Raw genomic sequence first — 13,645 nt, 5'->3', positions numbered from 1 at the left:
ATGTTATGTTGCATCATTTTATCCAATGAGACATTCGTGTGAAATTTTGTCATTTTAGCATATGAATTTAAGTAGACGTTTGTTGGAAATTTAAAGAAATTCCCTCAAGGAGATCCTGAGATTTGTCATTCACAAGAATGGGACGGCTGTACAGCAAACCAAAAACATAACGCTTCCAGCCACAGTTGACGCTAGCGTAGAGGCATAAAAATGAGTAAGAACACTAAACTGATAATAAACTGATGACTTTTGTACTACGGTCCCGCAGCTGCTGACCGGGCTTTATTCATGTCACGTGACCCTGTGTCAGCTTTGTTTGAAAGGAAACAGCTGAGGTCAAACTCAGTGTGTCTGTGCAGGCAGGCTTTCAAACCAGCAGCAGGCCCTCTACTAATCCAGAGCCAGCAACTTTAACTTAAAAATGAATGCCGTGTCTTCTCTGTTACTGTTGAAAAACAAATAAACTGCACTGTCAATTAAAAACTCAAGTGATCATCTGTGGAATTTACATGACCTGGAGAGGTTATTATCAAGTGTTTAACTCTTGTGCCAGTTGTTGCTCTCTAAATCCAGTGTATGCACCTTTAATAAGAAAGTAACCTGGGGCCATTTTATTGTGATTAGTGTGTAAGTCCAGAGGAGCCTTTGGTGAAATGAAAAGGAGGAAAGGAAAAGCTAACAGGTCTGAGAAACTTTTTCGGCTCTTATTTTTGATTAATTGCTGTAATTAAAGAACTATTGAGGCATTTCCAGTATTTACATTGCATCCAACTAGACTAATCCAACTAAACCCTTGAATTTCCAACATGAAGCCACGTGAAGAAAAACAATAATTAAGATGGAAATGCAGACAGATTTGGTGGGTAATAAAAAAAATCTTAGATATATCTAACAAAAACAATCATTTTTTTGAAAGTTGAAAACAAACAGATACTAATGTCAAAAGAGGAAAATCTTTGCACACATATAACACAAAACCTTGCCAGAAGCGGTTCATCATTGTCATTTGGAGATTATTTGGTTTTAAACCTGATGACGACAAACAAATAAAGATTTACCTGACAGCAACCTCAAGGATAAAACGACAGTGCCGTCTTTAGACTGCGGCTCTACTGTAAAGCAATAGAGTAACACATTTTGTCCAAATAAAGTAAACTCAAACACTGTTTTCACAGCTGAGGAACTCAGACTCTCTCGCTCTCTCTCTCTCTCTCTCTCTCTCTCTCTCTCTCTCTCTCTCTCTCCCCCCCCCCCCCCCCCTCTCTCTCACACACACACACACACACACACACACACACACACATACATGTCTGTCTTCTGTTAAAACCAATAAGCTCTTTTGGATCTGATTGAGAAATTCCACAGCACTCTGTCACACATACAGACAGAACCCCTCCTCTATTTAAGCACTGTTGAGCCTCTGCACACTCACATACAGACAAACAAACCAATTAACAAAGATTAAAATTGCACAAGAGACCCCCACACAGACAGACAGACAGACACACACACACACGAAAGACAGAGACAAACTGCATTTCTCTGTCTCATACACCACTGAAAACATCTGAACTGAAAGCTTGTAGTCAACCACCTGAAGTAGAACATATCCACTCCAATAATCTCATCAAGTGGGTCACATGAGGGCTGGTACTGTATAGGGGGCTTGTTGATGTTATTTCAAATTGAATAATAGGTACTTCAGTGGCCACAACAGTCTGCCATAGTTTTCAGCAGCATCTTTTCATTTATATATGGAGCAAATGATACAGGTACTATTTTCAGGTAGACTTGACAGTGAACTTTGAAAAGCAGAAGTATTGCGTGTTAAGATGTCATTCAAATTTATTAATAACTGTCTAAATCATCTAAAGTAAATCACTTCAGACAGTGTTTACAAACATAGCTGATAAGCATCTGCCTAATCTTGATAGGTACATGCAAAAGGCCAGCTGTCTGTTTGCTTCGCCTGTTTCAATACAGCTTATCTCATTATATGTTATCAGACAGGAGGAGAATGTGGACAGAAATGCCTTGAAAAGAGTCATATCTGTGATCAGGGTTGGAGGAAGAAAACAAATCCAACTAGAGTAACTGGGAACAATAAGAAAACAGAGGTAAGAGTTCAAAAGATTTAAATCAGAGTCTGAAAACTTACGACATGAAAGAAAAAGAAAAAGCACAGCAACACGGACCAGGAACCACGTGTTAGACACAGTGCTGATAGCTTGAGTGTATCTGATTGACATTCTGCAGCTTCACCTCTTTCTGCTTGGATGTGGAAATGTCTTATTTTCCTGTGCCTGGGAAAGAATGTACTGTTCGCAGTAGCTGCACAACAAGTAGCAGCATTATTAGTTTAACTACATTTCTCAGTAGCGTGGTGGTAGCATCACTGTTCACTCAAATAGCTTTTCAGTAGCTTAGCTCTTTAATTAATCAAGTAAAGCTGTAACACCCGCACAAGCTACAAATGGAGCGGAGCTCTCTGTTGCAGTCTGAGATGAAATTAAGGATCCGCAAGTTACACCACCACCATACACAGATGTGTATGTGTAGCTGGCCGGAGCACTTCCCTATGAATGTCACACCATGTACCAATCCTTGGGCTGATTCCTACTATGTCTCTGCTGCAGGGCAATAGAGACATGCAAGCTTGAGTTGACTTGATGGAAAGATGGCAGAGGGTGAAACAACAGAGAAATGATGTGTTCAGGTGCTTACTGTCCAACCCCAAGAAGACGCTGTAAACTTCCAAGAACACATATTCAAGAACACACAAGCAAACATGAACACAGACACACTCAACAGCTGCTCTGTTGTATTTTAGCTTGCTACATTTCTCTGGGGGTAGCTTCAGAGCAGTGAAGCTTCATTTAATGTAGAGTAAATGGTAGCTTAGCTCACTGCACTCTCCGCGTAGCTTGCCCAACACTGATTGTTTGTCTCCTGCATTCCTCCACTCTCTTCTTGTGGTCATCCATTTGTCATTTCATTCACTGTCCTGCAAAACCCCTTTTTCGCCATGAGAAAGAACTGAACTTATGTTGGGCTTTTCACTATGAATTCATGTGAGAAGGATTTAACACAGCCTCATATTTGGGAAAACTGTACTACTACAAATGAATACATGGGTTTAGTCTGCTCTATACGACCGGGGCTTTAAGAGCTGACTCCCATTTCATCCACTTTAAACATCACATTGACCTGACCATTGTGTTTATCTGTACTGGCTGTCATTACAAGCCAGAAAAGTCAATACTTAGATCAATCCCTGCTGGCTAACTTTAGCCACTGTGCTACAGGCCAAGCTGCAAGTATGTTTTGTGTTGACACTTTCCTGAGCCTAATGACTGTGTGGGTGTGTGTGTGTGTTCCAGTAAAAATGAACAAAGCCAGCCCCCCGTCCCATGTGGACACACGTGTAAAAGCTATGTTGTGTATGTAGGTCAGTGTCCTGCAATGTACCAATAGCTAACCATGTGGCTTCTAACCAAGAGAAGTGAACCAATCACAACAAAGCACAATGAGGAAATGGGTTTGAGTGTTTGAGGACTTCACACCCTCCAACATCTGCTGCCTATGAAACTGGGAGTAATGTAATAACACACACATACACAAAGAGAGCAAGAAGAGACGGGAATTCAAGAATCTCCCCCCAATCTCCCCAGAGAGAGAGAGTGACAGAGAGACAGAGAGAGAGAGACAGAGAGAAAGAGACAGAGAGAGAGACAGAAAGAGAGAGAGAGAGAGAGAGAGAGAGAGAGAGAGAGAGAGAGAGAGAGAGAGAGATTTTATCTGGGTGTGTCTAAAATCACAGGCCTCCATCTGGCCTCTGCAGTTATATGGGACAGAATTGGAGGAAAAGAAGGAGATGAGAGGCACAGAAGAAAGAAAAATATTGTGAAAGGAAGATGAAAGCATTTTAGGGAGGCACATTAATCAGAGACTGATTGTACTTGGCTACAAACTACATAACATAATATACTCAGACCTCCGAAGTACGGACACAAACACACGCAGTCGACTCTCCATGTCCATTTTAGTGTATACTGAACTTATATATGTGTGTATGCATGTACATATATTAAATCCAGATGAGAAGGAGCAGTTATCCACATATGTTCCATCATTACCTCACCAGGGACAGTTTACACAGAGGGAGCCCGGAGTAGGAGGTGAAGGTGAAAATCCAGATGGATGAAGGCAGAGACGAGAGGAGAAGAATGAATATGACATGGAGGAAAAACAGTAAGACTGAGGCACAGAAAAGACAGGCAAAGAGGAAAAGAAAAGAAAAGCGCAAGGAAACAAACAAGAAAGCAGATCCCATCTTCCTGTACAATTGAAAATGATTTCTGACCTAAAATCCTGCAGTGTGAATGAGGAGATGAGAGGATTCAACAGGAGAGGGGAAGACAGATGAGACAAAAGAGTGAGCAACAGCAGGGAATGCACAGACAGGCAGAGCTAAGAGAAACTGAGCTTTTCTTCTGTGGAAGCCACTTTCTACAACTATAAAAGCACAAAAACAAGCCTATAAAGAGTTTTTACTGCTGCCTCTCAACTATGTCACTTTGCTATAATAAGTACCAATGAAATACTGATTGTCACCAGCATGCAGTCAACACAGGCACAACAAGAAGACCTGGGTTAGTCCTTGGTAGGGGTTGTCCAGGTGGGACGATATTAACTCACCCACTACACTCAAAACACAAAAAATAGATCTAATGTGGGGTCTGTTTTTCAATCTTTAGGAACAGATAGCTTGATTTGAAAAAAATGCAGAAAAGATGAATAATAACTGTGATAACTGCCCCTCACTCAAACTTGTCTCAAACTGCCGACACTTCTTTTTGTTTGATCGCGCTATGTCATACTGTACATTTTTCTGTCAGGCATCTTTTCATGCTCCACCCAGCGTCCTTTGACCCAGTGTCATAAATGTAACCACCAACCACCAAACCACCAAGTCCAGTTTTCCTGGGACATTTGGAATTTTTTGCACCCTAAAACACATTTTGAAAACATGAATAGTGACCACCTAGTGCAAAGGAGGGAAGACAGAGAGCAACAGGCAGAGAGAGGGAGACAATGATGTCTATTGACAGAGGTGAGCCTATCATCCGAGTGCACAGAGAACACACACACACACACACACACACACACACACACACACACACACACACACACACACACACACACCAAAAATGCAAAAAAGGCACACACAACATGCCTACACACATATTAATATGCATATTAACATGTCTCAGCCCACTCCAGTGAAAAACACACAGAGACGCACAATAAATCTAATGTGCTCACTAACATAGAGCTTCAGCACAGCAGTCCATACAGTCTGGAGACAAAACTATGCCCCACAAGCACATTCAAATGGGTTTGTTCAGCTGCACTGAAATGACACACTGTTCCAGATCCGAAGTCCACTGACACACATTCCCACACTTGCACTAGCCTAACCTCATTAAAACACACATTCACACTCACATTCTGTACAGAGACAGTCTACAAGATCACACAGACACAGATCCAGCACACTTTCACTACCCTCTCATACTGCCCTCCAGCACACACAACCCTACCTTAAAGTTTTCAGTTCCTGTCAATCACTCCTCTGTTTAAATGTCAGTCTACACTGACACGCACACAAAGTTGCAAAGGCAAAAAATATAGCTAGTTTTGGGTGCTTTCGTCTGGCAGAAAGTTAAATGAATATCGCCCACTTACAAACAAGTAGAAGAGCCTGAGTGAAGAGATCAACTTTCCTCTGCAGTCCCCGTCAAACAATGAGGGGGAGAGGTGGAGAAGAGAGGGGGAGGCGGAGTTACAGCACATTCCAGCTTAAGCAGTGAGTAATGATGTCACATTCAGAAAAAAAGGAAAAACAAAGACGAAAGGAAACAAAGAAGAGGACATAAAAAGCCAGGACTGCTAAACAAACCTGAATGTGGCCCGAGACACTCGTGTACTTACACTTCTCTCTTCCTTTCACATTCACATGCACTGCCTTGCCATCAGCTGCCTTTTCACATAACTACATGGTTAACACAAACACACTGCAGAGTGTAATATTTCTTAAGACACACCCAAGTGGAAAGAGAGGCAGCACAGAGCTGAAGAACTTCAAGTATTTGATCTTGGAGGGAGAAAGACAGGTCCATGAGCACTCATGAGAGTAACTACAGTATCTTTTTGAAATGAGGGGAAGTTCTGCCCTCAGAAAGACAGAAAACTGAAGATCTAGAGAGATAATGTTCTCCAGAAATGGCCTGACAGGAAAAAGAGATAGCCATCATGGAGGAGGACTGAATGAAGAGGAGGACCAGTGACTGAACAAACAGTTTTCAATCAAAATGAGCAGCGACTGGTGTGTGTGTGTGTGTGTGTGTGTGTGTGTGTGTGTGTGTGTTTGAGACAATAAGAAAACTTCCTTCATCTCCTTCTGCGCATCTCAAACACAGTGATTCACACACAAAAAAACAGACAGAAACATACACACACGGACAAGCTTGAATGCTTAAGAAAGGAAAAATAGAACTCACGGTCAGGTGCTAAATGTGACTCACTCACACACTCAGCATGCCTGTGAGCAGTCCACATTGTTTGCGGTAAGAGGGTTAAGCAGCTATTCTCTTTGCCCTACTTTGACTTTTATTAACCAGCGTTATCATGTTGAGAGGGCACAGCCAGGTGTATGTTATATCTGAGCTCCCACTGACATGGACCAGGTAGGACCTTTGTTGTCCTACTTGAGAGGGCTGTTGTCCAGAGGTACTGTAATTCCTAGACTTCACTGTAATGTCTCCCCTTCACTGACACTGTTGACTCAGAAGCAATGCCGGAAGTAGTTAGCTTGAAACCTGCAATAATATTACTCTATCTTTATTTCATGTAGCTTGACTCTGAATATCAGCTGTTAAGATTATCGCAGTTGGCAGACTGTGCTTTACACATTGGACTCAATCGTGGATTCAGCCAGCTTTTGCAATCCAGGAACCTGCACTTCACTCCAACAGCACTGAGTTCAGCTAAGTTCCTTGAATGCCCCACTTTGGGATCAAGTGACAAATGCAGCTTTCCTGAATCAGCCAACTGGGAAAGGAGAAAAAGACAAACCACTGCTTCAACTGGCTGCTTTATAGTTACTGACTGGAGAAATGTGACGACATACATGCCATTTCAGACTCTTAAGGTGAGCTTACTGTGTGCTTTGACATTTACTTAAAAAGACTAAATGCTCTCCTTTAGTACAATACATGGTACCATTGGGCACTTACACAAAACTGAACTCTGAAAGGACTAAAACAGAATCTATAGTCACTTCTTTATTCTTGGATTCTTAATCATGGTCTCAGTAGTCGGCATGCAGAAGTGCAGTGTATGCAAAATCCAGTCAAAACTAAGCCTGTGACCCTCATGCACACAGGTGCTAGAAGGCAAGAGGCTTAAGTACAGTAAAAGCAAACGAAGCAACAACAAATGCTACATTCAGCAGAAATGGGTGTCTGATAGTGAACAGGTGAATGAAGTCACCATGATGGACAGTTTAGTCATGGTGGATTGCTAGACCAACCATCTCAATTGCCTCTAAATCTTCCCTGTGTACGAAGCCTTTCTTTCCAAAGATACTGTATGTTGACCAGCTCTAACACAGACAGAATTCACAAAAATATAGTCTTGTATATTAAATCTCTCTTACAAAATACAGTGTGTAGATTCACATCCAAACATAAGAGCAACGCAGACAAAAGCACACAATAAAGACAGTGATTTCAACTTACATTGTTGAGCTCTCTCTGGTTTCCGTACAGAGGGTGGTACTTCCTGTATTTGCCCTGGCGGTATTTGTTGGTGATGAAGCGCCGTCTCTCTTCACTGCAGCTAGAGGGTGTCAAGGCTTCACTTGGTGGGACGTTAGCTGCCCAGAAGCTGTTTACCCGCTCGTTGCCCAGCAAGAGGAACACCTGCCGAGTGTGTCACGTTATACATGTGTACTTAACAAACTGGTAACTGAACTGGGTCATGAAGTTTTGCTAAAAACTGTAAACAATGTAAAACATTTTTCATTAATCTTTATGTGTGTGAGTGTGAGTGTGTGTGTGTGTGTGTGTGTGTGTGTGTGTGTGTGTGTGTGTGTACCTGTATGAGCTCTTCTGTCCAGACTTTTTTGTCCATCTTCAGACTACGAACCTTTGAGATGCTGGGACCCAGTCCTCTGTGCTCTCCTAAAACACACGCACACACACAAATACGACAAATTACATCCTGACCATGTAATAACACAAGTTCGCCACGACCACTCAGAAAACAAGAGTTTTTACATCAGGATTGATATTTGGCTTCCATCCTTATTGCTGTCTTTCAAAAAATGGACAATAGTCAATATATACCCTGTACAACTAAAAACACATTTTCAAGACCTGTATGAAAATGTAGATACTGAAAAACATGCTAAAACTTTGTTAAACAGAAAAAAAATAGACACACAAACCTGCGCATCGTTTGCAGACCACCACACACAAGTTGATGGCTGCCCATTCCGGCTTAGGGGCCCCGCAGTCAGCGCAGAGACTGTTGCTAGGCTCCGCCCAGATCCGCTCTGCCACCTCCCTATTCGACAAGGCCTCACCTATCGCATCCCGCATGGCGTCCACCCACTGCTCTCGCAGCTGCTCCGACTCTGCAATGAAACTGCGGAGGGAGGCAAACACACGGCCGAGTGTTGAGGCCGACATGATGGTGTCGATAACAACTACCAAGTGACAGAATTGAGAAAGCCTGTGTTTGCTCTGCGTGTGTGTGTTTCCTTATGCTCATGAGCCCACTGAGTGCTGACTCTTACCCTGCTCTTGTTTTGCTAAATATACTGGAGTCAAAGACTGGAAACTGTACAAACACAGACACACAGACACACAGACACACAGACACACACACACACACACACACACACACACACACACACACACACAGATGTACAGACTTGTATGTCTGAATGCTTCCTCTTCTCATCCGTCGAACATGTTGGTCATTGAGTCCTTAAAATACACATTCACATGCTTCTCAAATGACTAAAGTCGCAAAAATGCACACTTTGAGACCCACACTGACAAGTCTTATACAAATACACAAGCCTTTTCAGATTTCCCCATCCTGTCAAGCTGAGCTCTTGCACTGACGACTGTGCACAGTCAGCCAAAAGACCACACACACCACACCAACACATACACTTCTCCTTCGCTCCTCTTCACACAAACACATTCACACAAAGGGCTTTTTACATTCTCAAAAGATGTCCAGCTGAGGACTCTGAGAACGGTGGGAGTTCTCAGTAAAATCACATGATCTAATTTCCCGCAAGTATCCTAGCACCAAGATTAACTCGGCCTGATTTTGATTTACAATGTACAATAAATACTTTTGCACTTAAATCCTTATTGGAAAACATGAGGTCATCGCTGAGATGAAAAAACTATTAATCAGTCAGACTACATACAGTACATACAATTACTGTATGTGCATGGGCAGGACTCTGAATGCATTTTTGTGTACATGCATACCTGAATATGCGGTAAGGTGTGGTGAGATCAAAGTTACGACGATCCGTGTCTTTAACATTTCCCACGTTCATCTCAATAGATGTGATGCCCACTCCGATACGATAGTCCTGGAAGAAAGAGGAAAGAACAGTGTTGTTTTTTCTGGGTGAGTGGCTCAAGTTTATCTGAAGTGATTTTAACAGGCTGCTCATCCCTGCAGAAACACACAGGATCCTTACCTCGATGTTTTTGTAGAGGAAGACTTTATCCGAGGCGACAACAGTATACAGTTTGGAGCGTAACCCTCTGAGCTCCAGATAGCCCTGGTAGTCTGGGGTCAAGGGTGAGCCAGGGCTCATGGTGCTGCGCGGATGGCGCCCCCTGGTGCAGTCCTGCAGTACAGTCACCCAGTCCTTCTTCTCAGCTGCATGGATTGGATTGTAAACGTTGAGATATATCACTTTTTATGTGTGCAAGCACACACACACAGATGACCAGACAAAACAGACAGACCTTCACTTTCAGCCCTGAAGATAAATGTTCGGTTGCTTGTGACGACCTCAAACTTGAGCTCTCCCACGCTGGACACATTTGTGATGAAGGCAGTCGAGATGATCCCCTTTGAGTACACCTCCTACAACACACCACACACACAGCAGCAACTACACTGTTATAGACAGATCCAACAGCATGCAGGGAGTGTGTGTGTGTGTGTGTGTGTGTGTGTGCCTTTGTGTGCGCGGGTGAGTCAGCCTAATGCATCACTGTACCTAATTGGCAATCCACACTGAAATAAATTCTTGAAAAATCGTTGCGGTGACAGTTTGGCTGGTGTTGGTATGGGCTGAACAGACTGGATGCTTCAGTGGCACGAGCATACTGTCTCACTTTGATTTAGATTCCCAGTAAGCGTTAGAGCTGTCAACGCATATTCTGAATTCAAATCTATATTCAAATCCATTTAATCCATTTTTATGATGACAAAAATCACTGTTTCTGTGAATGGAGTCTGGCGGCTTTGATGAGAGCGAGACCACAGCTGTTTCTGGTTAAACAAAAGGGATCCTACTCTTTAACAAATAGGTCAGTCTCGGCAGGGATCCTTTCTTTGATGTTGACAGACACTTATTATAACAATCTGAGCCTGTCTTTCATTCTGTCTTTGCCTTGCGCAAACTCCTAGAGGGATTACACTGCACCTTGTTTCGTGGCTGCCAGCTGCAGCGCTCTCATTCAATACTGAAAAAAACTCCAAATTTGTTGTCTTGTACACACGTGGACCAACTGTAAAACTGCGCACACCCATCACTGTCATTGATTGAAAATAAAATACAGGCCAAGCTGAAACGAGTGCATAATTCAACAACAAGGTACTGAACATTATTTTAAAAAAATATATATATATATATATTTTTTTTAATAATGTAAAATATATATATATATATATATATATATATATATATATATATATATATATATATGTATATATATATATATATATATATATATATATATATACACTTTTTTTTTTTTTTTTTTTTAATTTATTTATTTATTTTTTTTTTAGAAGGAATATTCAAATGTCATTTCTGGCCAATTTTGACAGCCCTAGTAAGAGTGACTAATGTGATGATGACATGTACATATCTGTTGTTACCTTGTCATTGTCAAAGTATCTCAGGTAGTCGACATCCAGCTTTACCCATCGTCTCTGATAATAAAGAGCCCTGTGTACGAGAACACAAACAAACATATATTCAAAGTGTGAAGCACATACTCCTTTCACTGTAATACAACAGGGACAAGGACAGAGGCTTTGCATTGTTAAACTTGGTAGTATTTTAACATTTCAGTATAACATTTTTTATTAGTTTCAGTGTGATCATGGACAGTGTGCCTAATACTCAATGCTAAGCATCTAAAACCACCTGTGTAATGTTAAAAGTAACTTTAAAGTGTGTTTAAATGGTGTCATGTACACAGCAGATATCTATGTAGAATATCGGTTGATGCCCTCTTTTAGCAGAACCTCAGCCTGTATGTGCATGTATTGCATTCATACCCCTGAGGTGGATTCTTGTCCAGCCAGCCCATCTTGATGACAGCAGCGAGCTGAGAGCTGTCTTCTTTAGTGGCTAAAGATAGTCTGCCTGAGTTTGGCAGGTAGACGCTGCCTTGCAGGTTGCTGATGCCCTCATCCTGCCATAGGGTCGACCTTTGGATGCACAGAAATAAGCACGCAAACACACACAGATACAAAGAAAGAAACCTGAAATTAATTTTTGAATAAAAATAATACATCCTATAAGCAAATACATTTTCAAGCTATTGCAATACGGTGTAAGTACCCTTTAACTGAACTTTATCAGCAGGAAACCAACAAGCATATTCTGTGTCACCACAGACACCACTGCCTCGAGGCTTCTGCAGGACACCCAGAATAAGTTTCTGTTTGTCATAGTTTTCATCTAACTGGTGACTGTGTTGACAGTTAATACACAACAGGGCAGTTGTTGACTAGATTTACAAATGTGCTGTAAATTGATTATTTCTGCTCAACAGCTTTTGCAAATGATTCACAATCTACAAAGGTGAAAAGTATTTTTTGAAGTTTCAGTCAGATCAGTCTATAAATAAATTCTTCAAAATCACTAAAACTAGCCAAAAAGTCTTAGAAGAAACTTCCTGAACAATCAAGAGTTAACCTTTCTGTAATCCAAATTGTTGACAATTTCAATAAAACACTGATGATTATATGCAAAGAACCCCTACGACCCCTACTGAGTAAAGGAGCATCCCTGTTCAAACTGAGGTTCTACTGAGGTCAGTGTCTTGGTGTGTGTACTTACAATTACTACAAAGCTTGGAGAATTCTCTACTTCAATGAATTATGAAAAAAAGAAGTAAATATACAGGTACAATTGCCTGTACACTGCACATCTTCAGTGCACATCCATAGTATTTGGCACAGGCTCTCCAAACTTCCATGGCCTCTACACTAAACTATAATGGTAAGACAAAGAATCACATTGACAGAAGATAACTCAAACATGTGTAGTGTATTTTCAAATGAATTTAGGTTATTGTCATTCAAAACACAAAGTAAATACTTGTATCTTCAATCACCAAACAAAGCCTGAGAGCAAGTGTGCTGAGAAAACAAAATCTAATTACTGGTAAACACTCATAATCTGCAACCTTTACACTGAAGCTATACGTGGATTAGCAGGGTCAGCAATGCGCTGGCAACAAAAGAGTGGTGTGGCTGCTTGTCGGCTTCTTTCTCTAACAGCCTAAATATCAGTTTCTGGGTTAGTCTCAATGGTTTGTTTATGTGTTGATGCATGGACTCACTCATCATCATCCAACAGCTCATCGTCACTGCACAAAGAACTGTACCGTCCCTTTGGCTGTCTTGGCACTTGCAGGGACATATCCTATATGAGGAGATAGCTGTCATTCACACTGTCAGGAGGAGATGAGGAGGAAGGGTGGAAAAGAAGGAAACATTCTCACTTACCCTGTCTGGTGTGTTCATTCGATGAGCACCAGGGTAGAACAAGTCTGGATCCTCGTAGTCATCAGAACTATCATCGAGTGAATCCAACCCTGCAGTAGAGAGGAGACGATCAGAACGAGTGGACTTGCACAGCTTTGGTTAGCTTTGAGTCTGGTATGTAGGGAAACTTTAAAAAGATGGCACTGCTTACAAAAAGAACATACACAATATGATGGTCATAGTAATAATCTGCCAACATTTTCATGGTTTTAGTATTTAAACTACTTTCTTTTTACAGGCACAGTCTGTTTCATTACATTACTTTAATGCTACTTTCACTGTGAGGCTACAGCCATGGGTCAAAGTGACCTCATAGTACTCATGTAAATGCTATGTTAGGTGAAATGCTGTACAGGTACTTTAGATTGTTTACAGTCTAAGTTCTGTATTTTAGTTAAACAATAACTGCAGCCCAAATGTCAAGTTGAAATGAATGTAACATGTCCTGCAGTTTGACTGTAACTCGCTGTGCTGATTGTTTACAGCAGCCAAGACAGACTGCAGAAGGAGAACTTTGGAGAGAACACGC

At 41.5% G+C, this 13,645-nt stretch overlaps 1 protein-coding gene across 4 annotated transcripts in view; it reads right to left on the bottom strand.

The window, feature by feature from the left end:
* arap1 (ArfGAP with RhoGAP domain, ankyrin repeat and PH domain 1) overlaps positions 1 to 13,645 on the bottom strand; it is a 48,035-nt gene that overhangs the window by 18,270 nt on the left and 16,120 nt on the right. For all 4 annotated transcript variants that reach the window (XM_076735082.1, XM_076735086.1, XM_076735085.1 and 1 more), the window contains exons 4-13: positions 13,078 to 13,166; positions 12,912 to 12,994; positions 11,620 to 11,772; positions 11,215 to 11,284; positions 10,071 to 10,191; positions 9,797 to 9,981; positions 9,579 to 9,685; positions 8,513 to 8,712; positions 8,161 to 8,246; positions 7,803 to 7,985 (exon numbers count right to left, since the gene is read on the bottom strand). In XM_076735082.1, coding sequence (XP_076591197.1) covers positions 7,803 to 7,985; positions 8,161 to 8,246; positions 8,513 to 8,712; positions 9,579 to 9,685; positions 9,797 to 9,981; positions 10,071 to 10,191; positions 11,215 to 11,284; positions 11,620 to 11,772; positions 12,912 to 12,994; positions 13,078 to 13,166 — 1,277 coding nt within the window. The remainder of the gene's footprint in view (positions 1 to 7,802; positions 7,986 to 8,160; positions 8,247 to 8,512; positions 8,713 to 9,578; positions 9,686 to 9,796; positions 9,982 to 10,070; positions 10,192 to 11,214; positions 11,285 to 11,619; positions 11,773 to 12,911; positions 12,995 to 13,077; positions 13,167 to 13,645) is intronic.

The sequence above is a fragment of the Chaetodon auriga genome, chromosome 7 (assembly GCF_051107435.1).
Source record: "Chaetodon auriga isolate fChaAug3 chromosome 7, fChaAug3.hap1, whole genome shotgun sequence".
Classification (NCBI taxonomy): Eukaryota; Metazoa; Chordata; class Actinopteri; order Chaetodontiformes; family Chaetodontidae; genus Chaetodon; species Chaetodon auriga.
This window is presented reverse-complemented; position numbering and strand designations above follow the sequence as displayed.